Source organism: Copadichromis virginalis, linkage group LG5 (assembly GCF_057382275.1).
Source record: "Copadichromis virginalis isolate Kocher_CV1m ecotype Utaka linkage group LG5, C_Virginalis_male_GT1.1, whole genome shotgun sequence".
Taxonomy (NCBI): Eukaryota; Metazoa; Chordata; class Actinopteri; order Cichliformes; family Cichlidae; genus Copadichromis; species Copadichromis virginalis.
The window spans coordinates 13540360-13567609 of NC_140622.1; the positions used below are offsets into that span (position 1 = coordinate 13540360).

General features: G+C 39.9%; 2 protein-coding genes across 3 annotated transcripts; both read right to left on the reverse strand.

Moving 5' to 3' along the window:
- Positions 1-4: 4 nt before the first annotated feature.
- Positions 5-14026, reverse strand: LOC146709094 (monocarboxylate transporter 2-like). Of its 2 annotated transcripts, XM_085456040.1 has the most exons (5): positions 13680-14026; positions 12884-13104; positions 9219-9362; positions 5231-6034; positions 5-1450 (listed from the first exon to the last, which is right to left on the reverse strand). In XM_085456040.1, the coding sequence occupies exons 2-5, from the start codon at positions 13098-13100 to the stop codon at positions 1176-1178; spliced, it is 1440 nt and encodes a 479-aa protein (XP_085312166.1). In that variant the 5' UTR covers positions 13101-13104; positions 13680-14026; the 3' UTR covers positions 5-1175. The 2 variants fall into 2 exon arrangements, with proteins under 2 accessions (XP_085312166.1, XP_085312164.1); XM_085456038.1 differs by lacking the exon at positions 13680-14026 and having other exon boundaries at positions 12884-13577.
- A 1735-nt stretch (positions 14027-15761) lies between these two features.
- Positions 15762-26359, reverse strand: kbtbd8 (kelch repeat and BTB (POZ) domain containing 8). The gene is made up of 5 exons (XM_085456041.1): positions 26267-26359; positions 20379-20586; positions 19860-20166; positions 18546-19365; positions 15762-18378 (listed from the first exon to the last, which is right to left on the reverse strand). The coding sequence occupies exons 1-5, from the start codon at positions 26280-26282 to the stop codon at positions 17915-17917; spliced, it is 1815 nt and encodes a 604-aa protein (XP_085312167.1). The 5' UTR covers positions 26283-26359; the 3' UTR covers positions 15762-17914.
- Between the last annotated feature and the right edge of the window lie 891 nt (positions 26360-27250).

The following is a 27250-nucleotide window of genomic DNA, read 5'->3' on the forward strand; positions in this document are numbered from 1 at the left end:
AAAAACAGAAATCTCTGTCTGTCCACAAACCCCTCCTGAACCATCAAGAGTTCAACCAAACTTGATGCACAGGGTAGCATCATATCATTTTGACAACAAGACCTGATCAACAAACTGTAAATTCCAGAATTTACATTTTTTACAGTAAATATTCGCATCACTTTTCAATTGTGCAGAAAAAAGAACAACAATACAAGAAATCACAGACTGTGTCTGAGAAAACAATGTCTCTCAGCTACAAACAGCGCTGCTTGAAATGTGAAAAAGCACAACAGCTTCACAACACAGCTGCTGGCGAGGTCCACTGATAAAGAGGTGCCAGTGAGTCAACTCAGAAATAATAACTTCTAGTTTTAGTTCCCCATCCTACTCTGTGGAAAAACAAACAGCTTTTTGTTGTTTACAGAGTAAAAGGCACTCATATCGGTTTGCAATGAGGTAGATCAATACAAATCAAAAGGTTAATGTATAATAAGAGTTGTGCCTTCAGAACAAAATAACTGGCAGGATCAAGAATGAATTGCAAAAAGGGTTTTGTTTTTGGTAACACAAAAGGTACTCCAACAAGATGCATTTCTCATTTAAAAAAAACTTGACCCAATACTGATATTTACTTACAGGCTGCACAAACTCACATGCACAGGAAAAAACTTTTAAACTTTCAAAAAAAAATTGGTTAACCATCTTCAATTCTTCATCAAGAGCCATAATCAGGTCAAAGTTGTTCATGTATGTATGTATGTATGTATGTATGTATGTATGTATGTATGGCTTGTACAGCAAAACTTCCATCAGCTTTAGCTCTACCTTGTGCTAATTAGCAAAAGTAATTAAAAAAAAGGAAACACACTAAGCTAACATGGTGAATATAGTCAAAAATCTATACCAGTGAGAAATCTCCACGTTTAACAACGTTAAGCAGCTTTGCGCGCCGATATTAGCAATTAGCTCAAGTTGCTATACAACCTGTTAGCATGGCTGTAGTCTCTGTGTTGTCTGCTGGTTGAAAGACTTTACAGTTCATCAAAAGTCAAAGTAATTGCCGACTGACTGAACGAATAAATCAGTCTGTTAAAAATGAGTGCGAGCAAGCAGAAAGCAATCTGTGCTAAGATCAACCTGTACAGCTACAACTATCACCCCGCTGCATTCACGCTAAATAAAGCAATCACATTTCATTTTGTTTCGGCGCTCTCTGGGTCCTGCTGGGCTGCGCTCATCTCCGTCTCCTCAGCTTCAGGCTGCTCCATCTCTGCCGCTGAGATGCTCATCTGCTCCTGGTTCTCTATGTTAGTTTGGTTACGCTCTCGGTCTGTAGCTCTCTTTTCTTTCTCCAGCATGTGGTAGTTGTAGATGTTCATGACGAAGAGAAAAAGCCCGCCAGTCGTGATGACTGAGCCACACATGAGGAAAAGGTACTTGTAGTCGCCAAAGATGTCTACCAGTAACCCTGTGTGGAGGAGGCCAGAAAGAATATTTAAAATTAATCAAAGAAAACACAGCACAGTGAGAGTATAGCGTCTAGACGGCAAGTTTGAAGGTGAAGAGGAAGATCAGACTCAGATATTGCTTATGAGTGCGTGCAAGAGAGCGAGAGTGAGCATAGGCCAATTTGAGAAGAGCCATCTCGGAAATGACGGGGCCATTACACCCTTCTTGGCTCTCCTGAATTGCCGGAAATGCAATTTGGATGGCTGCTACCAAAACGAATCAGAAGAGAGGCATATTCTCAGAACCATAAATATCCAGCTCAAGTCTGCAGAAAAGTGACAAATGTGGTTTAGATCAGATTTCAGCCTGCGGCTTTTCTGAGCCCTAAGTCCACAAGTCGCCCCGACCCCCGTTTTCCCCTCCAGACACGGATCGATAGGCGAATGTCGCTATCTCTCTCAGTGTCGGCATCTAGGACTGTCCACCTCACTGCATTACCCTTAAAGCCGTATGGAATCCTGGCAGCTCGCCTCAGAAGCTGAAGTATTTTGAGCAGGATTAGTTTCTGTTTATTTTCTCTTGCTCCTAGAGTCTTCCCTTCTCTTTCCACTATTAAACATCTAGTTAGTAAAGATGACTGTGTTTATTCATCAGGCCAGTTTTATAAAATTGATGTTTGTCAAACATATTAGGAAGCACATTTAGTACAAACATGCTACCGTCTCCTTCTGAAACCAATTAAAGATGATGTTAAACTATAAGGAAATTAAACTGATTCCCTTAGCAGATCTCCTTAACTATACCACCTGCCATCTTTGCAGTGGAAGATTGTGTTAAAATAATGTTTGTGTGACTGAATGCAATGTACTGTACTATACTAGGAGGGGGTCACTTTGCATTTGGATCAATTTCAACCATCTCAATGCCGGCTGTATTATCTGATTGATAGCACTCATCTGGTGCCTGTACTCCAATGACCATCACCCTCATTAAGACAGCCCTTGATTGGCTAAGCAGTAATTAAGTCCATCTGGCATAGTCACCTCTTTTTTAATGTATTCACAGCTTAATTATGGCCCAGGTACAGGACTTTAATGACGAGAGTTTGAACTGAGCGTCATTAAACACCCAAAGCAAAAGGGTAATTACACCCGCTTACCTCACTTCCTCCTAATTGGATTGACCCGAAGGTTTGGGGGAGCAGTAACAAGCAGAATAGGGGAGACATAACGATTGAGCCCTCTGGAGGAGATTGTTAGACGTGCAGGGAGGCACTTATTTACCCTATTAAATGAGCGCCTCGGAACACGGTCGCTCTAGACTAACTGGGGGGCCTGTAACTTTTCACCTCATTAAAAGTCAGGTTGGAGGCAAAGGACGCGTTTGTCAGCAGGATGATATTCACAGCTGATTAAGTCATGTTCAGCTAAACTACTGTACATCCTCACCTTGTTTATGTAGGACATTAGGCCTGTATGAACACTGGTGAACAAGTTGAGCAACAACAGAGAGGATGGCTTGCTCACTGCAATACAGTATGTGTTATTGACAGACATCACCAAAAATGATAAATACCTTTCAAAACCAAATTTCTGAAAACACTAGGGAGCGTACACCCACAAGTATTGTAGTCTATCCTTACATGCATGAAGAAAGATGGCCACAAGTTAAGAAAAAAGTTATATGTAGGAGATGGTAACTAATTTATCGGACAAAATAGGTCTGCCTCGACTTGTTAAGAAAAGCAGTAAGAGTCGTGGAATAAATGATTTAAAAAAAGCATCATTTTTTTTGACAAAAGGAGGAAATACTTTGACTGATATTGCAAAATCAACTCTAGGCTAAAATGGCTATTACATTATATCTCATAGTAATGTTAGTAGCTTTTTTCTTTTTGTTTTACAGGGACAATGAGCCAAAATGCTGAACAGGTGGTCAGTGTAGTACTGTGTGCTAAGGTTGGGGCATATGTAAAAATTTTCCAGCCGACATTCGTCAATCCAATAAATGACGACGGGCGATATATTCGAGCAGGTGACTTTTTGATGGGCGGGGGAATGTAATCACGCACCAACTGATTTAAGCATTTAAAATTTATTTGTAAGTTTCATTTGGAGGGAATACTTTACCTTCTTTTCTTGTTTGTTTCAGTATTAATATAGCTACTTTTTGGATTATTGAATCATTTATTTATTTGAGATGCACTGAATCACACAAAAGACTTTACGTCTGAGGGTTTGGGTTTTTTTTAATGTTCGCTTGAAGAGATATTTTGATTTTTAACTTACTTTTTGTTTAATTTTGTATTGGTTGTTTGGTTGAGTGTGTAAGACAGACAAACACTGGACCGACCTGTAAACACGGTTATAGTGGAAAAAAGAATCCAGTTTCTCTTTGTTTCCCTCCCCACCATTGTGTTTGTTAGTTTTTTTTAATTTAAATAAAATGTTTTTGTTTTTTCTGAACATAGGCTACTGCCGTTCTTTCTTTCTATTATGAGTTTAAGTAAATGAATCGCTGCATTTGGGTGACTCTGAGGAGGGGGGGTTTGTTCGCAGCTGGAATACGGTGCTGCTAAAACAGCGCTATTATTTTTTCCATTGACTGCTTTTATTAGCTTCAACCAACATTATTAGCAAACTTACTTGTGGGCAAATAAATAAATTGCTCTTGTAAAAACGATCAAAAGCTTTTACAAGAGCGGTGGGTCCAATCGCCCAACCTTACTGTGTGCTTCCTAATGTGACGTTTATACACTATGATGTAGATTCATGCATAAGTGAATCAGTCTTAAAGTTTGGCATTGTTTTTTCCCCATCAGTTTTGCAACATGATTTTATAACTGCAATGAAAACCAACAATACCACAATACAAACAATACCACCCTAACTTTACCTCGTAAAGCCTCAACAATGAAATATCTGTGGATGTTACAGTGGGCTGCGTTTATAGATATATTTCTGGCACTGCAGTGAAAAGCTGTCACAATAGAATCGTGCCCGCTTTTAATTGACGGCCTGAGCATCATGGGCATCATACACTCGTCTCATGTGCACAGAGATTCTCTGAATCTGTTGATGATAGTATGTACTGTAAATGATAAGATATTCAAAGTCTTCACAATCTGATGTTGAGAAACATTAATCTGAAATTGTTCCACAATATAGACACAGTTTGCTTCTTACTGGTAAACTGCCCATCTGTATTTCTGAGTGCCTCACTAAGACGCTCTTTATACCCAACCTGTTGCTATTGCAAATGTTCTTCCAGCTGTGGTTAAAGTCAGACTGTAAATAAAATGCAGCTTTTTTTTTCTTATCTTTAAATGAAGCCTGGATTTGCCCCAGATGCTCCATTATGTCATGAAAGCCTGTGCCCATGAGGATAGATGGCTTCTTTCCAGCAGGAAATCACCATGACGAACTGCATCTTTGTGTGGGCGTCTCATACAATACAAAACATCCATACTCCGTGATAATGCGGCTCTGTCTTACAGGAATGATACTGTTACCAAGCTTTACTGCAACATAATGCACAGCCTGTGAATGAAAGAGATAAACAAACAAATATTGTTTGCAAGGCTGCTCTCGCTTGAAAGCGGTTATTTCCTCTGTAATGGTGGAAATTTCTCTTTTCCCCAAGTGTTTCTGCATGTTTGTAAGTATATATTACCTTGCTCTTTGCCTCAGTTGTAGAAAGAAGCAGCGTAAAGCAATCTTAAGTGATCTAAGAGTAAACATGTGTACTTGTGTAAGAGAAAGACAGAAAAAGGATTATGTATGAATGAAGGATGTGTTACCTGCAGCAGGTGGTCCCAGCAGCATGGGGAAGCACTCCACGATCGTGACAAGTCCAACGGCGCTGGGGAAGCGCTGATTTCCCATCAGATCCATGAGGCATTCAAATATCAGGGCGAAAACCATCCCAAACCCCACACCAAAAAATACTGCGTAGACCACCAGGAGGGTATAGCTCCTCATCAGAGGGCACAGCAAATGGCACGTTCCATTAAAAACCATGGCAAAGCTGAAGAAGTACTGAATTCTAGGCCTGATCCACTTGCTGTTGGCTACCAGGCCGGTGCCGGGTCGAACAAACATGTCAACAAAGCCCATAATGGAGAGCAGGTAGGCCGCAGAGTACTTCTCAACACCTTGGCTAACAGCATAGGTAGACAGGAACACAATGGGTGCATACGCTCCAAAGATGAACATGACATTTCCTATTAGGTAAATGACAAAGCCCCTGTCCCTGAAAAAGGACAGATCCACAAACTTCTTTGTGTTCTTCATACAGCTTCCTTTTATCTTAGTCTTGCACTTATTTGGCCGATCCACGTTTTGCTGCGGTGCACAAGCGAGTGTCTTACAAACAGGTCGCATGAGGGCTCCAGCAACACAACAGTTGAGCATCAGACCCCCCAGGATAAGGAGGCTTCCTCTCCAGCCATATGTGCCCAGTAGATATTGGTTAAGAGGAGCCAGGAAACAAAGGAACACTGGACTGCCAGCCATAGCAAGTCCATTGGCTAAAGGACGCCTGGCCAGAAAATATTTACTGATGATGGTGAGAGATGCATTCAGGTTAAAGGCGAGTCCACAACCTGCATGTAGAAAGATTGAAAACATCTCAGTCACATTCCAAAAACCCTCAGGAAGAAAAACCCTACTGAACCTGAGCTCCAAAGGGTACTTAATTAAATTAAGATTAAATCTGCCGGCTGCTCATTAAGGTTCCATCTCATTTCACTTTTGCCATCTAAAATCTCATTACAGGACTCTGGAATTATTTCAGAAATAATTTCTCCATTCAAGTAGAAATAAATTGGAGAGCCTGGGTAATACATTTACTCACTTGCCTTTCTATGCAGAAATTTTTAATCTAATTGGACCTTATTTTGAAGAAGATGAAGAGTTACAGTTAGATAGCTACGGTGTTTAGAATTTCTCCCTCTAATGTCAGGGTATTCTTACGATGCATAAAGTTTTTGTTGTTTGGTTGTTTTTTTAATGCATTTAAATGGGGATTTACTATATTAGGCTTTTAGGGGGACATAAAAAGTGTAATTTAGCAATTTTTTCTTTTCTAATGAGGAATTTCACATTATTTTGACTTTAAATTAAAAAGACTGACTGCAATCCCAATAAATGTGACATCTACAAGTCACCGAATTATGACACTGTCCCCTAAAACTTAAGAGGAACACTTAATCATCACAGTATAATAACATATGTTAAAGCTGTTGCCAGACTTGTTTTGGTGCAAGTGAAAGTGACAACAGGTTGTCTTCATTGGAAAGGCAACCTCCAAAAAGCCACATGGCACCATTTAGTTGTAATCCAGCTCCTCCAGGATGGCACATCACCTTCTCAAAATGGTTTGCTGTGTCTCCCAGCACAGTCTCAAGAGTGTGGAGGCCATTACACAAGGAGACAGAGCTGTAAAGGGGTGCCAACCCAGCAGGAGTGGTGTCGGCTCCTTTGTATGGGAAGGAACAGGACCCAGCAAAATGACCTCCAGCTGGCAGCTCATGTGCATGTTTCTGACCAAAGTGTCATAAACAGATTCCATGAAGTGTTCATAACCAGCACCGTGCAGCTCCAATGGCATTCGCCAGAGAACATCAGAACTGGCAGGTTCGCTGAGAGCTCATCTGACAGATCTGAAAGAGTCTGGAGATGCTATGGCAAACCTGTGGTCTGTGGCCACCACATGCAAAACAGTTTCTACGTTCCTGGTACCCGTTTTAATGCATAACAGTGTGTTTTAAATGATCACGGAACCCCAAATCATGACGTACCAAAAATAGTAACAGAGGAATTTTCCATGCATTTGTGCTGTCACACCTGGATTATTGTATTGCCTTATTTACAGGCTTAGATAAAACATCTTTAACGCCTCCAAGCAATGCAAAATGCTGCAACCACACTAACACATTCTAGTAAATGAGCTCACATTAACCCTGCTTTATCATTTTTAATTTGGCTCCCAGTTGACTTTAGAATTTGTCTAAAATTTCTTGTATTACATACGGACTAAATGGACAAGATCCAAACTATATATCTTGTCATCATTTTGTGTGTGAAAAGCACTATAGAAACTATTTAAATGACGCTCTTAGTTCAATTATAAATATGTACTACCATCAAAATGTCCTAGAAAGTGTTGAGATTAAATTATTTGAAGTGCCTCATTTCTATGCTTTATATTAACTAAAATGCCATATAACCATATAGTGTAGTATTAAGTGGACACGGCCCTGAAAATAAAGGCATTAGATTACATGTCCTTGGGGGATAGAATGCTGTAGACTCTCGCTCACGCTTGCCTGGGAGAAAGTAGATAACAGGGGACCACCTTCTAGTAGAAAGTTACTGAAACACTGTTGTTTAGACTAGAGAGGGACCAGCAGATTGATTGTTTGATTGTAACTGATTGTTTATTCTGAGAAAAACAGGTGTGGGATATTAAACTGTTTTGTGATGCATTATACTGCTGATTTATAAGAAATACTCTTTCCAGAGAATCATGGCCTTATTTTTCTGATTAGAAAGAACAGAACATACTGCACAGGAAGGCAAGGTCATAACTTACGCTCACTGAGAAAAAGAAAGAATCTGAATGTTTAGTTTGGAGGGGGGCCGAAGCTTTGAGAATGTGAGAATCGGTCAGACACGTCGAGATTTGCCGGACACCCTCCTGTGCACATCTCCCGTCCGCACATTTGTAATGCTCAAAGTGTTGTATGGAATAAAGAGAATTGCATTGATTAAAGAGATTGTTGATTGAGCATTTATACACCGAGTGTTGTTCTTCCTTCAGCCCAAAATTCAAAGAGTTGGTGTATTTAATAAAAGTCCACTGTGTGTATAACCAATGCAGTCAATCTTAGCAACACAGATTGTTAAAGCTGAGGTGTGTGCAGAGAGACAAACCGTGAAACTGTTCATGTGATCTTGTGTTGTGCTTGAACGGTGCCAGGCAGGTGCTCCAACCAATCAGAAGCATTCATTATTCCAGTGACAAGGACAGCATACCTCACCAGCTTCTCAGCATCACAAACACCAGTGAGAGAGTGAATGAAGGAGTATACGAGGAGGAATAATTCTGAGATGTATTTCGCTGTGTGTGGGGTGCTTTTTTATTAACGTGCAGGTGTTTGTGTATGTGTAAGCATATGTCTGCATGACTTCTAGGCAAAACTGCCTAATGCCTGTGTGTCAGTGCACTAGGCACAGGGGAACAGTGTAGAGCCCACACATGCCCCAGGCACCACACATGGCCCAGCCACTCGCTGTGCCTATTAATCCTTCACAGGGGCCCTTGGCTGGGTAATGAGCCTCTTAGGATGGCAGAGAGCCCCCATGTGACGAACCTGATTGGAGCTTACGGAAGAGTACAGAGGGCCATGGAAGATCATGCTCTCTGGGATCAGAGACAGTTCTGTCTTAATTACTGTCCTGGTCCTGGTCCCCTCGGTGCTCTAACTGCACCCTAGGAGCCGGGGCAGATGCCCAGGGCCTTCAGGAAAGGCATGGCAGTCTAGTTATGGGGAGCAGATCTGAACCAAGAGATTCTAAAAGGGATGTGAAAAGATGCAGACTGCCAACATCCCAATCCCACTGGGACCAGGATTGATGGGAATGCAAACTGAATGGTAAACAAGTATGGCATGATATCTTGGTTTTAGTCTGTGATCAATTATGAATTCCCAAAGTGAGACCACAAAAAGTAAAACCTGTTCAAGCAGCAGTAACACATACTGCTTAGGAATAAAAGTACTGTACCTCCAATGACGCCAATGCAGAAGTAGAGATAAGCGATGGAGCTCCCAAAAGATGCGGTTACCATAGACACTCCACACATCAGTCCACCCATGATGACAACTGGTCGGCTCCCAAAACGATTGACCAACATGCTGCTCACCGGTCCTGCAAAAACAGATGAGCACTGAGAACGAGCAGTACATTCTTGTATTATGTTACGTCTTAATGTCGCCAAAGTTTTAGTAATCCGGGTACCTACTACTTCAAGGTAAACTGATGGGTCTAAACCAGTGAAATTCATCATGTGATCATAGGGCTAAATTCTGCCACACAATTTTGTAATGAATAGCTCATTAAACAAAATAAATAACTTAAAAGATGAGTTTCATGTTTTTTTTAATGTCTGTTCATTTTATCTGAAAAGCATTATTATTTGCACATTAGCTGTTGAGCATCCCTGATCTAAACCAAGGGCAAAAGGACATCACAGAGGGTGACAGAAGACCTCCACAGCAAAGCAACCTGGCAAGTCATTAAACATTCCCCTGATAATGTAAAACACTACACCCAGTGATCAATCAGCAATTAAAAAGCCTTTTATATGCTGTCACTCTTTCCTTCATTCATAACCTTGCCTGAAAGAGTGACATTGAACCACAAGTCATTCTCCAGAATAATGAAAACCTCTATATTCTTATTGCAAACTACACAGGCTTCTCGAAAAAAAAATAATTAAAGGAACGGTTTGAAAACGCATCAGATCTCAATGGGGAAAAAAAGATACGTATTCTGATGTGGACAGTGTTAGGAATGAAAAGTTCACACATCATTTGAAGGCAATAAAAGTGATCAACCTGCCCCCCAAAAATCAAAGTGGAAAAAAACAATGCAGCAATGATGCTCAGTTGTATGTCCCCACATTACCCTGTATGCATGTGTGACAACGTTGGGGTGTGCTCCTAATGAGACAGCGGATAATCTCCTCCCAGATCTGGACCCGGGCATCACTGAGTTTTAGCAGTATCCTGTTTTAGCAGCTGTCTCATTGTTGCCCCTCTAGTGCAGCTGTTGTTAATTTCATTAACACCAAAGTGGGTGAAACTGATTAACAGCCCCCTCTGCTACTTACCTAATCAATATCCCAGCAGTTTAACTGAACTGATGCTATACTCTGATTAAAAGCTGTTCCTTTAATTGTTTTTAGCTGTGTAGTTCAGTGGTGGTAGCAGTGATAGATTAAATCTTTTTGTTCCAATTTCTTTCATTTTTGCACTAGCAATGTGATCCTTAAAGAGCCATTAGCTGAAGACATTGCATATCTCAACATGGTGCAGTTTGTCCAAAAAGAAATCTAGGAAAACTGGACAAGTAGAAGTTGTGTCCTTGGGAAATAGGGAAAAAGCATTCTTAAGGGAGGCCGAAGGGAGAAAAGGCTGAGGTATTCCCAGTTACACAAGAACTGGACTTAAAATCAGTGGCAACAGGTCTTATGGAGTGATTCATCCAAATGTGAAACTTTTGGTTCAGATCAATGAGTGTCTACAACCAGTGGAGGCTCTGTTATTGTTTGGGGCTGTACATCAGCCAGTTGTGTTGGGCATCTTGTCAAAACTGATGGAATAATAAATGCAGAAAAGCATTAACAGATTTTGATCCACCACACAAAGCCGTCTGGAAAGTGTCTGATTGGCAAAAACTTCATTTTTCAGATCATGATCCAAAAACACACCTCCAATGCAGTAAAAACATACCTGAATTTAAAAAAATAAAAATACAAACTCTCGACAGAAAACAACAAAAGGCAGCCAAGATCCAAACAACAGCTTCAAGAAGCCTGGAGAACTATTCCTGAAGACTACTTAAAGAAATCAAGAAAGCGTGCCTAAGACAGATCAGGCTGTGTGAAGAACAGAGGGGGTCATACCAAATACTGACATTCATGCTTGTTAGAATGATACAATATTTATTCTTTTTACCATATATGCTCTATTTCCATGTATGATTTGACATGTTTTAATAAATTGCTGCACCTGTGTCCCATTTTTCTAGCAAAATATAAAGGAATGAAGGGTGACTCAAGACTTCTGCACAACACTGTATGGGAAATCAAATATCCACCCAGCTGTTTATACAGTTACACAGGTTCAGAGCAGGGTCAAAGATAGATCATCGTTTTCGCTGTAGCCGTGTCACAATAGGGCATCTCTTGTTCTACCACCGTATCCATTTCCATTATAAGTTTATCATTGTGACTCGTTGAGTCAGAGGTTTCCTGAAAAGGCTGTCATGTCTTTCCCATGGGGGCCTGGTGTCAGACCCCACTGTGCTGAACCTTCCTCTGATATATTCCCCTCTTTCCTTCTCCTCCGCTAGGTGACATTGTTGAATCCTTGCCAAGGACAATATGATAAAGTCCTGTGCCTGAGCCACATTGGAGGGGAATATTTCACTAGTTAGGCCGCTCTGAGTTGAGTGCAGGTGAGTAACATAGCGTGCTGTCCTGCAACCTTGAAAGCAGATACTAACAAACTCAGGTTAAAAAAAAAAGAAAAAAAAAAAAAAGAAGACAAGAAGAAAATCACACTAAATAAAAACTCAAGATTCTACTTTTTTCTTTCAGCAGTGAATAAAATATTTATGTCTTCACAAAATCGTAGAGAATACAGTTTTTGTTACCTTTATTTATTCTCAACGTTAGTATTTTGAAGACAGTATATAATATATCTAAGTAGGGTCTGATTTGTGACATCTGACTTCACTTCTACAAACCCAAATGTACAATAGATGTCACATGCAGTGGTGCTTACTTCCATAAATTCCCTTTGGACCTCAGTGAAGAGACTTAAATTTAGGTCAGGTGACTTACATGGAAGCAACGTTCACTTTATTAGGCAGCGGGTGCAGTCGCTCATGTGAAGCCAGTTATACTCGTTACTGTATTTCTCTAAATCTAAATTACAACCATACACAACAGTCGTGCCTTTGCAGCGGACACAGACACCACACAAACGATCTTTATGAAACTGGGATTTTTGTGTTTATGATGCTTATCGCCAAGTACAAATGCACAGAGCAGACTTCTCAAAATACTGATCTGTCTGCTGTCGGCTGGTTTGAAGCTGTGCTTTAGTAATGCTTGATGCAACTTCTTACAGAAGGTGTAGAGAAAGTCTGATCAACAGACCACGATCGGTGCTAGTATGGGGTGTACGTGGTATGTCAGAGCCCTAGGACAACAAAATAAAACACAAAAGAACAAGAGACCAAAAAAAACTCAGTCTGGTTAACCTGCAGGCTATTATTTACCAGCCAATACAAATGTGTTCTCTAGTAGTGATAAGAGTACTGATTTAGAGGTGCTGACTACAAAAGGTGTGATGGCCTAAAGGTATGAGGCCACACTACACTGCATTCCAAGCAGCTCTGGGTTTGAGATTATCATATTTATGCTAACCAAGTGGTTTATTGATGTAGCATCACAGCTGACAAAAACAGACTGCAGAAGACTATTCAAATTCAATTCAGTTTTATTTATACAGCGCCAAATAACAACAACAGTTGCCTTAAGGCGCTCTATATTGTAAGGTAAAGTCCCTACAAAAATAAAGCATACAGTAATGCTAACTATGTGGATAGGAAAGCTTAGAAACAGTTTAACCAATAAAGCACACACAGAGTCAACTCACCTCCTGCATACATGGCAGCTAGCATAATAGAGGAAATCCATGCTATTTCACTGTAGCCAGCCTGCAAGTCTTCTTGAATGTCTTTAAAGAAAATGGAAAGGGCTTTGGGTGTGGAGTAGGCAAACCCAATGGAAATATGGGCCCCAATCACAACCATCCAGCCCCAACCGCCATCCAGGGGCTTGGAGCCCAAAACATCTGCTGGAGCAGGAGGCATGTTCCTGTTCAGAGTGTACAGTATAGGGGGACACAGTGTTACAGTCGCTGCATGCATGAACAAAGCAGTACAATCTAAGTAAAACACACAAGCGCATATTAATTAAAAACGAGGAGTCGGATTTCAAAATAAAAGTCTCAACATCATTCTAAACTTGCTGACAGGTAGTTGAGACATGGACTCACACCGAACTTAAAGTTTGGGCTGTTTTCAGATTCTGCGACATGCTAGACCACACCGGCCATGTTTGTAAACAGAAGCGGGGGAAATAACCCGCAAAACTACGCAAAAAAGCAAGCTCTTGTGTAATATACTGCTGCTGCTGTTGGTGGTGGTCATCATAATGGGAAATGTGTGATTTCTTCCCTAGACGTATTAAAATACAGCAAGACCCAAAGGTCTGACACTGCAATTCCACATTAGAGTTTTTTACAAGCCAAGATAACTTTTCCGATCACTCCGTCTCGTTAAACCGTTCCGCGCAGAGTGGGGCAGGAATGCTACTCACCACCACGTGGACAAAGAAACCGGTTAACCAGCGTGTGTGGATATACTGCAGAAAGCCTGACTGCATCTTACCGTTCACTGAGCGTCTGCGCAGCCTCTCTTTACGAAGTTCCTGACCAAAGTTTCACCAGCCTACAGCTTTATTTGACTGCTGGTCACATGTCGCACACATGGGCCCGAGGTGATCCGATTCATAAATCAATGGGACATGAGCTTTGTCTCCTCTGCGTTTTTCAGCCACACTGCTGTCTGCGGCGGCATTCAGTATGACAGCCGAAGGAAAAACTAAATTCTACAACTACTAAGCTATTACAACAGGAAGAAAGCTGTTACGGCTGTGTGTCCTTTACCTTTGGCAGACATAAAATGTTTTCATGTACCTAATGATGGTTTTCAGGCGTTTTCCAAGCCAAAATGAGTTAATCTGACCCATCTGATCTGATAAATTGAGGTCATAATCTAACTACTCAAGATCCGCCTCTTCTACCCGGTGAAATACACACAGACTGGACACTTTATTAGGTATAGCTTTCTAGTACTGGTTTGGACCCACTCTTGCCTTCAGAAGTGCTTTAAAACTTTATTGTACAGATTCAACAAAGTGCTGGAAATATTTCTGATCTCAAATGTGCTTTACTGAACTGAGATCTGCTAACTGTGGAGGTCATTTGAGTACAGTGAAGAAAAAACCAGTTCAAGATGATCTGAACTTTGTGGCGTGGCATATTATCCTGCTGGGAGCAGCCATCTGAAGATGGGTACATTATAGCCATAAAGGGATGGATATGGTTGCCAATAATACTCATGGAGGCTGTTGGTGTTTAAATTATGCTCAGTTGCAATAAGGGGCTCAGGATGTGCCAAAAATAAATAAATAAATAACCCTGACACCATTACACTACAAACAGCTGCCTGAACTGTTGATATGGGGCAAAAAGGATCCATGCATAGACCATGGACAGCAAACTCTAACCCTACCAAATGTCACAGCACACAGCATAATCTTCCTGTTCTTAGCTGACAGGAGCGGTCTTCTGCTTTTCTAACCTATCTGCCTCAAGGTTTGACATGTTGTGAATTCAGAGATGCTCTTCTGCATACCTTGGGTCTAAAAACTGATCATTTAAGCTACTTTTTTATAATCCTATCAACTCAAAGAACACTAGGCATTCTCCTCTGACCTCTGGCATCAAGGCATCGTCCAATAGTGGACACCTTCTCTTTGTTAGGCCATTTTCTGTAAACCCTATAGATGGTTATGCAGGAAAATCCCAGTATTTCAGTAGTTTGAAACACTGAAACAAGCCTATCTGGCACCAACCATTGCACACGCTAAGCCATTAAAACCACCCTTCTTCCCCATTCTTATGCTCAGTTTAGAGTCCACCAGGTCTTCTGGACGATGTTTGCAAGTCTCAAAGTGTTAAACTACTGCCATTTGATTAGCTGAGCAGATAAGTTACATCTGTTCAACTGCTCACTAAGTGTCCAGTGAATGTAAATGACCTGGCATAGCTTTCCACTATCTGTGACACAGCAGCTACAGTATAAGTATCAGAGAAGTTCAAGGTAGGAAACATTTTTAGGATCAAAAATATCACAGTGGAACACAACAATATACAATTGAGGTCCAAAGGCCTCAGTCACTTGAAAGTTAAAAATAAACAGAATAAAAATAAAACATTTCACTTTTAATAGTTTTATTTTCAAATTATGTGCAAGGTGAATTTCACAGTTGAGCTCAACAACCACTATAACCTGAAACCCAAAAAAACCAAAAAAAACCAACAGAAAAATAAATGGATTAAAAAGACACAATGGAATAGCACCCATAGGTGATGCATGAAGATGACCAGAACGAGCTGTGTTTGGCCGCACAGGGCAGCCAACTCTTAGGAGAAAGCAGGTTTTATAGCTTTGTGTATTACATGACTGGTGTTTGAAATATGTTGTAACAATGCAGTTACTTCAACTGTAATGCTTAGTTTCAGTGAGATGTTCCAAAGATACTACTGTACTACGGGGTGGAGGGGGGAGGGGGGCAAATCAAAATATATCACTCGTGCGGGTAAATTTTTTTTCCCCCTCAACAGAACAGGATTACTCTATTATAACTAAACAGATAATTATGTAAAGAAAAAACAAAACAGCCACTAGAGACAACAAAAAGAAATCACATCTATTTTTCAAGTTATAAAAGAAACTGAAGATAACTTTAAAAAACTGTGCAAGTACAGCAAATCTATAGTACAGTATATTACACATAACAAAAACAACTTAAATACAGTACTGGGTATCAGTAGAAATCCTGAGAGTTCTCCGTTCCTGGTTCGCAAATGGCTGTCTGTGGACAGTCGAGTGAAGCCCAGACCCACTCTGACCCTTTTTCGTGGGAAACATTGTTCAAGCTGGGTTGACTAGAAATCAGGTTAAAGTCAGTCAACAGTGAATCTTCTCTCGGAGAAGTTAATTATATCCTCAAGTCCTTAATGAATGCGACTTTTCCTGTATTAAATGCCAATGTAAATCTCTTAAGATGATTGCTATATGGTTGCTAAAATGTTTTCACTTAATAGGAGGGCACTCCTTGCTTAGATAAAATACACAAGAAATGTGTAGTGCAATGATGAAACAGGAACCTGCGTGAGGAAACTGACGGCACTAAAAATGTCACACTTTGACAGCAAACGCCCTCCAGTGGTGGCGTTCTTCTGTACAAGATTGTCAAAAAAAAAAAAAACAGAAAAAAGCACCAGCGCCAAAAGTTTGTATCCTCTGTGATGACGTGTAAAGACGGATTCATAGCTTTACGAGGGTGCTTCGTAAAGTTTGCAGTTAAGGACCGCTGAAGTGGCGAGTTATTCAGTGCAACGCTGAGTAAGACTTTTCAGATATTCTTCATCAGGAGGAACAGTTTTTGATTCTGATGCCCCTTTTTTTCTAGCTGCAGGCACATTGGCATCACAAAAGATCTCCACGAAAAATCCGCATCACTTCAGCCAACAGCCAAACAATCGTTATGGGTACTACTGATCTTCGCTAGCAGAGACGAGCACACAAAACAATTAATGCACTTTTAATAAGGTAATACAATGTAATATAGCCTAATCACAGTTCCAAGATTTATTGCTACCACAAAATCCGTTTCCAACTTCCACGACAACTATAGTAAGACCTCAAATGCTCTTTTGGCATTACGAGGAAGGCTATTGGAACCCTTTTTTTCAAGCGTTTAATAACCCGGTGTCAAAGAACAAACTCAGAGCTCAAACTCAGAGCAAACACTTGTTTATATCAACACAACGGCCTGAAATGTCCCTTTGCTCCTAATCAAAAATCTCTGAAGTTTCTGAGGTAAACCTGTTGGTCTGAATGAGCCACTTAGTGTTGCAACAAATTTGACTCCGTCCTTGTTTCTCCAATGTGGAGAGTGAATATTCTAACATTTCACTTAATGGATGCCAACTCAAAGCAGGAAAAAAAAAAAGTCTGGAAGCCGCACATAGTGTATGTTTGACACACTGACACCTGTGGAGGAAGAGTGGGCAATAAAAAGTTACCATTTAACTTTCAACCTTTAAAAACACTAATGTCAATCACAAGCACACTTCAAATTAAAACTTGCATATGAAATAAACTGAAGAGAGGCATAAACGCAGAACAGGAAAAAAATCCACACAAACCTCAGAGCCAGCAATCTACTAATGACCTAAGGTACTCATCTTACCCGTATGAATATATCGTTTATATGACTATTTGTATATTTCTATATCTATATAGAGTTTCACTTTATGCTGACACATAGCATCCATATCTCCAGAGGCAACACCCTCAGTTCCATGCTTATCATTTGTAAAAATTCATACACACATTAATCAGCCACAACAGTAAAACCATTTACAGATAGCACTAATACAACCCAATCCACAGAGGCCCCACCCTGCAACTCAGGGGTTTTAACGTTGTGGCTGACTGGTGTATTTATGCACCTAACACAAAAATAGAACAACATGGCTCGACAACAAGCAAAAAAAAAAAAATAGTATAATTGCACTTATGAGTCATTGTACGGTTTTGTTAAACAAGCCTCAGTGTGGGTAGTTGGTGCTTTCTTGAAGAAAAAAAAAATACTGCAATCTTTAAAAGCACCCCCATTTTGATCATTTTAAACCAGAAGTTGAACAACTTAAGACTTAACCAAAAATGGTGCATGTGGTGCAAACCCAAGGTAACACCAGGCACAAGGCAGGCAGGACCACACTATCCCCCCTCTGCCTCAGAGATGGGGTCCACAAAATTCAAATACCTCAAAGCACTTTCTGGAGACACTGTGGATAAAGTTTGGCCACCACGCATTCAAAATGGCGGCCCAAATCCCAGAGGCGATCGGGTGTCTCATAGACTTTGGTCCATACATCTGCCTCATCGTCATACTGGTAAAGGGAGTTCTTCCTGCTAGTGCGAAACACATGCTCCTCCACCATGACTTGTGTAGCTCGTACAAACAGGTGTAGCTTGCCTTGCAGCAGCATGGCCTTGATATACGGACTTGTGGCTTGGTCAAAGGGTAGATCTTTCTTGCGGCTCCATGTGTTCTTCTCAATGTCGTAGACCTCCACAGTAAAAGTACGCTGGTGGTTTCTGCAGATCCCAGCTATGTAGTAGATGCAGTTTTTATACAAGGCAGCCAGACCCTGACTCCGAGGGACACTCATTGGCGCCAGATGACTCCAATAGTCCTTACGGGGATCATAGCAGAAGAAATATTCACCTGTGCGAAACAAAGAGACAGAGTTATGATCAGATGCATTTAAATGGTTTTCATATGCAGTATGTCTGTTGTATTAATATCACTTTATTTACATATTTTGTACAGATAAAAACAAACAAAAAAAAAAACATAATTGCATAAGTTCCCCTGAGCACAGAAAGACTCACCTTGGAGGACGTAGATACGGTCTTTGTACTCTACAGCACTGTGAAACTCCATGGCCACTGGCATTGGACTGACTGCAGTCCAACAGTTGTCTCTGGCATCATAGCACTCTACTGATTTTAGTGCATTTCGCCCATCACCTTCATAAACACGGCCTCCCAGTGCATACAGCTTCCCGCAGCAGTGCACAAGCCTGCATCCAATTCGGGCTCTCAGAAGAGGTGCACGTGGAAGCCATCGGTTGCCTGCATGCTCGTACTGCCAGAAGTCACTCTCTGCTCGATGGTCTATGGACACCTCGCTGTTACTCGGACGGTACCCACCAGCAATGTAGATGTCATTTTCTGGGGACACCAAGATGCCAACCTCCCGGAGATCATTAGGTGGTTTGCAGAGTTTGAACACCCTTCCTGTCGCCGTGTCCAGACAAGGCACAGTCTGCTTCTTACCTGAGTGTTTATGAGCAGCATCAAAGCAGATGACCATCTCAGAAGCAGTCATACCCAGGCGCTGTGGACAACCATTTGTGCCAGTGAGGCGAGCTTTGGCCTCAGCAGAGTCTGTTGAAAGGGAGAGGGCGCAAGCAAAGGGGGGAGGTATCCGATTGAGAAAGGCCTCATCCAGCAAGGGCAGACGGATACACTGGGAAAAAACCTCAGCTAGATGAGTTTCACGGCCAGACAGATCATGCTCTAGCCAGCGGACAATGCTCTCATAGACATGCTCTTCCTTTTCCACATTGAGGTCATCATTATTCAAAATGCTGACCAACTGCTCCTTGGTCATCTGGAGGAACTCTTGCTCCCGTGATACACACAAGAACTAAAACAAAAGAAGTTTTAGAGTTTCAGTTCAGACATTACAAAGTTCGATGTCAATGTTGTTGACTGCCACTGTTCCAACAAAAATAAGACATTTGCCAAAAGCAGGAACTGTGTCACATTAAGTCTTTAAGCTCTTGATGAAGACCTGAAAGACTATAAAACAGTACTCTAAATTATTTATCAATTCCCCTGGCCACTAAACAAGGAATACATAAAAGTAGAAAAAGCCATAAACACAAAAAAGAAATAAAAAAAATTATATCAGTCGTCTACCAAATTATCATTACATATTAGTACCAACCAAGAAATTTAACACTCAGTACATCCTTAGTTTTTTGGCAGCCAAATGTCCTGGTCATAAAGAAAGCAGAACTACAAAAGTAGATACCACAACATGTCTAAAAATTGTGGTATAAAATAGCTGAAGGCATTCATTAAATCACAGTCCAAAAGTAACGGTTAATAACCAATTTAGGCTTATGTTCAACTGACCTTCTTGCGGATATAATCCTGTGAGCGTTCCCTCAGTTCCTGGTGCCCATATGCATCAGCAAACATAAAGACTCCTATACAGTTCTGAGGGTCAAGTCGGCTGATCATGAACTGGGCACACTGGTCCTGCAGGGCAGGAATCTGGAAAATGCTGGCTGCAGTGAATAGGGCCTGGACATTAGACTCAGAGAGCGAGACCCTGGATGTGTAGGCATAATCTAGGACAAGGTGCATGGATTCAGATTCCACGCCAACAATTCGAACCTCACGCTGACTGCTCTCTGTAAGGCCACTGGTGAACATGGACCTAGAGGAACATTTGAAAAAACACAAATTATTTTATGATTATTATAAATTCTCATCTTAAAAACTGAGAAAGTTTATCAGAAAATCGTATTTTCTAGACAACCTCTAGTCAAAATGACAGTGAAACCAAGAAAGAAAGCAACTAATAAATATTTGTAAACAAACACATACAAATGAAGGACATAGGCACATATGCAGTGCTGAATTTCCTACCTAAAATATGGGCTGATTGCAGCAAGAACATTTCTGTGGCATGAGAAAGTCTTGCCATGGTCCACTTCTACAACGATGTCTGTGAGCTGTGCTTCATCGTACAAGGCTTTGAGCTGCTGCAGGATGTTACAAGCATGAACAGCATCTACCCCATTGTAGTTGGTGATTGGAAGCGTCCCATTTTGTACTTGTAACAGCTTCCCTACCTCTGAACAAGAGCAGAAACAGAAAAAAATATTATTATCATCTCACTTTAATTTTTTCAGTCAACTCTAAACACATGTATAACTGACATGAAAACACAAAATGCTTCATGTATATACCAAAGAGCCCCAAAAATTAAGGAAATGCTGCAGAAAAAAAAACTGCCTCACAGACACTCTAGATATGCAAGCTCTAGTTTGCTACAAACAAATATCACATGCAGTATGCCAACAAAATATACTGTAAGAGCAGAATAAAGACAGTGCACGAGGTATGAGTATTTAAAGCACTTTAATCTCAGTATCTTTAGTTGTTTTGACGAATGCAAAGTGTCAATTTTGAGAATGAATCAGAAAAGAAAAAAAAACCCAGATCCCTTTGACTGAGTTAGCATAAGACATAGGTCAGGTCAGGTCCAGAGGATGTCTAATGACAGGTACCTGAGGTTACCTGGGGACACAAGATCAGGAGAGTTGTAAACAGGTTGCAAAACCACACATAATCACATAATAATGATAATTACTAAATTCTTTAAACAGTAATACAGCGTACATAGTCAACAGTGCTCTGGTTTAAACACTCATTTATGTAGAAACATTTTTTTAATTAAAAATTAATAGATTATTACAGAAGAAAGGACTTAAATATGATGTTAACATACCTGACAATAGCAGCCACAGCTTCTGATCTGGAGCTACCAATTCTCCTGAAGTTTTTGTTTAGCTGCCAGTGTAGAGCTCTGTACCATTTGCCTATTCAGTTTATACAATGTGCATTTTTAATACTTAACTGCTATATAGTCATTTGGAAGAGCATCAATACCAACAGTACCGTCTTCAGCCCATCCAGCTGACACACAATTTTACAAACCAGCTGCAGACAAGCAGCCATGCTTCCCTCATTAGCGGCTGAACACATGAAAAACGCGAGTATGTCTGTGGTCTGGAGGTATTATAAAGTTGATGACAACAACATTGCCATTGTGAGATATGTAAACTTGGAAAAGCGACCCACTTCAGTACTGGAAAGAACATGCTAATCAGCTTCCCAGTATCGACCCAGTTGCAACCCAGTATCTCATGCCCCCTTTAGCTCTGTGGACAGTGAGAGCCTTTTTAGTGCCGTTGCAAACGTCCTTGATGAGAACAGAAACAGGCTCAAACCTGACAAGGTAGAGATATTAGTTTTCATTAAGAGAAACATACTATATTTTCTGCGAAACTTACTACTGTGATGACAGTAAGAGTTAGGAGTGCAGTTCCTAAAAGCACATTACTGGCTTTGCAAACACTGTGGATCTTTTATTTTTTTATTTGTTTACATGCCTGCCGGATATTTTAAGTTGAGGTGCTATTTGTTTTTATATTAGACTTTTTTTTAATATTTACTGTGCACTAAAGTCCATAAGTGAAGAATTTATTTTATTTATTACTTGATTGTTCAAGCTACCTCACAAAAGTGCTGTGTTTGTTAACAGAGCTGTTAAATGTTAAAATAAGGTGAATTAAATAAAAAAATGAGGAACATCCAGGATCTGTTTGTTCGCTCTTCTTTATTCTTTTTTTTATGTATTATAGAAGTATCGGATCGGGACTCGGTATAGGTAGACACTTAAAATCAAATGACTCGGACTCTGACTCTATGGCAAAAAAACATGATCGGGACATCCCTAACATGAACAGTAGTTTAATCTTCACAACACTGAACATCTCTTAAGATAAATGTTAAGAGGTAATTTAAGTTCCCATCAGCAACATCAAAGTATTAAACATTTATCATGAATATTAACCTTGTAGCCACACACATCACCACTAACTATTAGCATTTACATAAGAAAGGCACTAGCTGTGCGTTAAGTTATCATTAAGGTAATGGCTAGCGAATATGACTAATAATAAAAAGATAACATTAATGTAGCAGGTAAGCAGCAAATGTAATCAGTCCTGCTCATGTGTAATGTTATAATAGGCAGTGTTAGTTAAAGGTGTCTATATAAAGTGTATATAGGCAGTGTGAAGTGTTTGAACTGTTTCTGCAGCTAGACAGCAACAGCAGCAGTTAGAACCTAGCAGACTAACTCTACTTGATCAGCAACAAAAATATAGTGCCAAGTCAAAAGAAGCAAAGCACAATTTCAGACAATCTTAAAATATCTGTCATATTTTATTGTGGGGTTTTTGCACTAAGTTCAATAATATAGAAACAGTGTTATCATTGATGTTACAGTTTGTATTGTTGTCAGTTTTTTCATTTCATTTTCTTTCTCCACTGGCATTGAAGATGGGATTTTCTTAGACAGTGCTATTGAGTTTGAATTTCTAGTATCATAACTACTCTATAAAGCACACAGCCTCTAACCCACTGCCTAAGAGATTTCAAAATATCTGAATTTCCTCAGTGTTAGAGCTGGGCGATAGAACGATAACGATATGTATCGCGATATAACTTTTACTCGATAGAGAAATTAAGCTATCGCGATAGACCTCGCCGCTCTTGTCCTCAAAAAAAAAAAAAAAAAAAAAGGTCAGCCAATCCAAATTAAGTAGCGCAGAGCCGAACCAATCACAGCCGCAGCGTCACGTCGCGTGACTTGTTACGTACAGCACAAGTGCCAAGCCCCACATGTGTATTTGTTTGGGAAGCAGCCAGCGGGTAATGGAGGAAATGAGTGTGCCGACTAGAAAAATCAACCGAGCATGACCGAAGAGAAAACAGATGATGGTTCCAACGCCGGAGAGATTGTCAAACGGAAGAGCCATAGAAGTTCCGTAGTGTGAAGGTATTTCGGCTATTTCAAGTCTGACAAAAAACAGAGTAGCGTGCACTGTAAATTGTGCCGAAAGCAAGTCTGGAAATACAATAAACTGGTGCATGCGTCACACTGTGCGCCACGTTATTGTTTCGGTGAAATAAATTTCTACAATACTGTTACTGTTAATTCTACTCTCTGCAGTGTTTAAATGCTTACATATACACACAGTTACTGTCCGTCCACACATACGACTCGGTTCTGCTTCTATGCCCCAGCTTTGTTTACTTTTTCCCACCGAGGCTTCTAGACTTCTGATTGGCCAACATTTCTGCACGGTTAGGAATCTAGCGCCACCTGCTGCTTTGGCATGTTCATAGCAGCGTTTTCCTTCATTTCTGCCTTTATGTGTGGACGGGATTATTTTTTAAAACGAAAACGGAAAATCTCCGTTTTCAAAAATACCCGTGTACGTGTGGACGTAGCCTCAGTCTCTGACTGGAAGCGCTAATTCGTCATTCGGCTTTTGTCAGACTAAAGTAACTGTTAAAACTGTTTGAAAAGCTCAGCTATACAACAAGGAGAGATTGAGAATTTCCTTTTAGTTCTCAGTTTATTTGATATTGACAAAAGTTAGTCAGTTTTGTCTGTTCTTCTGTAAAACAAACTAAGATTTATTTTTAGAATTAATATTTTGTTTCTAAGTGGAATTGACAATTTAGTCTGTTTTGTTTGTTCTATTTTGAAACTTAAACGCTTTAGCGGCTGCCTTTTGTGTAGTTTGCAATATTTGCCTTTATTTATCTGAAAAAGTCTCATGTTCCTTAAGTACATCTACCCTGTTGAACTTATTATGGGAAATAAATATTTAAATAAAAACAAGCTGCTGATTATTTCACATTTTACTTGTGAGCAACGACACATTTAAATCTTACAAATATAGTTATTTGGCTTATATCGTGATAGATATCGTTATCGCCTGAAATGAAAAAAAAAAAACATATCGTGATATGAAAAAATCTCATATCGCCCAGCTCTACTTAGTGTAGATGACTAGAGTGTAAATACAAGAGTTTCTGTGATCTTACTCAATCCCTATGTTTCACAAACTTTTAAGCAACACTTACTTGGAGATTATTTTAGACATTGTAGGTAAATATTGTTACTTTTCTAACATAAAAATCTTCAAAAGAAATACAAAACCTTCTAATTATTTTATATTATAAAGCAATTTCCAGCTGCTCCCTTGTCACAGGGGGCCACCAAAGTGGGTAGCTTCACATGTTTCTAAGCTGGATGCCCTTCCAGCCCCCAAGGGGATTTATGCCTCCTTCTGGGATTAAACTGAGGATCTTTTACTTGTGCTATGATATACATGATATGATATACAGTTTTATTTTGGATTTTAAAGACATTCAAATATATAAGGAAATAAACTCAAATGACAAAGAAATGTGCATTACATGAAATAAAAATTAATCAAAGCCCAAACTGGAGTACAAAGAAGTATGCACATGCTTATGCGTACCCCATGTTCAACACTGCCAATTTAGCAGGATCATCATTGTGGTACCCTCATATACATGCATATACTTGACCCACATTCATATTAGCATAAATATGAACCAATACATCTTTATACAAACATTAATTACATATTATTTAAAAAAAAAAAAAAAGTCAACTGAATAAAGCTTGAACATTGCAGTTGTTCCATAAATGAAAATACAAAAAACAGCAAAACTGAGGGATAGTTTTTGTTAGGTAAATCTCTAAACCACTATACTATGGAGCCACACATTCTTTTTATAGTGTAATAACATAAATAAAGTGTGGAGTGTGTGAAAACCTGATGACCAAATTTTAAGGATGTATGCCACCTGGATTAAAGGTCCAGATATAATGACTGATACAGCTGTATAAATATAACTATTTCCTGCGCTATATTTGCTTGTTTCTAAACTTGTACCGAGAGATTGTTCCCTTTCTCTTATACTGAATGAAAGCAGCAGGACAATACATGAGCCTAGAAACTCGTGAGTACAGCAGTGCTGCCCTTATAAGCGTACACAAAGTGAACGTCTTTCTTATCACATGTGTTATATCAAGTTATAAAAGTGGCACACCAACTTTATGACTGCTGTAAAGCTTCACTTTGACTTATACGGTATACAAACTTACAACAAATGTCTCGGGTTGTGCAATGCTGACAGGACAAAGACTCTCGGTGGGTAAATAGAAAACTACTATCACACCAGGTGGTAGCTAGCTTGCTAACATCTCTCATCGCTGCCCTGTGCCTGCAGTAACGGTCTGGTTAGCTAATAAGACTGAAAACAAACTTGAAGAATAGACACTAATGAAGAGCGACGCTGTACACAACTTCGCCTGAATGCTTGTGTTTCATAAAATACAGTAATGCTCGCGGTTGGCTTAGCTAGTTGAGGAGCAAGCTTAACTTTTAGCAGACAGCTAGACACCAAGCTAATGCTAGCAAAGCTTTCTTTGACACAACATTGCGAGATATAAATGGCGACAAAAATCTGAAGTGTTTTAAGTGTTGACGTCTTCATCTTATAGAAGCATAAGAGTGTGTAGCGCAATGTCTAGTGTATTCGTTTGATGACTATAGCCATTACTACAACTTGTCTAACCTTTGTCTCTTGTCATAAACAAGTGTTTACACAGTCAGCTGTGGCAGCGAGCTAACCGGCCGAAAGTTAGCCACACAGCTAACGTTAGCTACATAGCCGGGCTAACGACAGCCAACAGTTTTGAGGAGTCGTTTAGAACCTGACCTTATTTAATGAAACTGCAACATGTCAAGACCCCTTCGTTTAATCTGTAAAGCTACGCCTGGTGAACACATAAACTTACATATTCTAACTTTAAAAAGCAATATTTAAGTACACAAAACAATGAAGATTTTGCTAACCTCCACTGGCAGCCATTCTCTCCAGTCTGTCTCAGAGCAGACCGACAGAAACGTCAAATGAGTGCAGAGCGGAGCCCCGGAAACAAGGAACAGCCAATCGCAAGAGGAGAACGGATCTCAGAGCCAATCATTTTCCTTTTTTCTGAAATAGGAAAAAGTTAATACTGCATGGATAAATTACACACAGGGCACTCGGTTAGAGCCAACCAAAAGAAGTCAAATCAGCAGTATCTAAACAGGTGCATCCAAAGCAGAGGTTGTTTTCATATATTGGTGGGAACAGTGGAGGTAGACATAAGTTCACCTGCAGGCAAAAGGCTAACTGCACATGGGGATAAACACATTACAGTAGCGTCTTATTCTACAATGTACAACATGCTTTTTTGGTTTGCAGAAGAGTGCTGTTATTGATTTATAGCGCTGAAATGAAAGCTATTTAGACTTCATATAAATAGTGCAACATGAACGCTGAAAAAATAGATGAGTATTTTTTCAGTGTAATATAATAAGAAAAAACATTGCATGCCATATAAAAATATTGTACGCATCAATTATATTATATCGACATAGATTAATATTGCTGGAAAATATATTTTTAAATAGCAAAGATAATAATGCATTTTACTATAACAAGTGTAGGCAAAAGACTCCACATTCTTGACAACCATGTGGTGACACATGTTAAGAGCCATAACCAAGATGTTTTGTGGATTGTGGCATCCTTGCATTTAGCCAGCAGGATGGACACATTTATGTTATGTTCCAATGCAGATCTTGTAGTAACATATGCCATAGGAGGCAAATGTTCAAATCAGCGTGACAGCGTATATTTTGAAGGTTAATCAACATTCATTGTGACTGCATGCCTAATTCTAGACATATGATCTGTTTCTAGTACTTCAATATCTTGGGGGAAAAGTCTAAACACCAATGAAACCCCCTACAATCCAGTGTTGCATTACCTTTATTGTCTTAATAAATAGT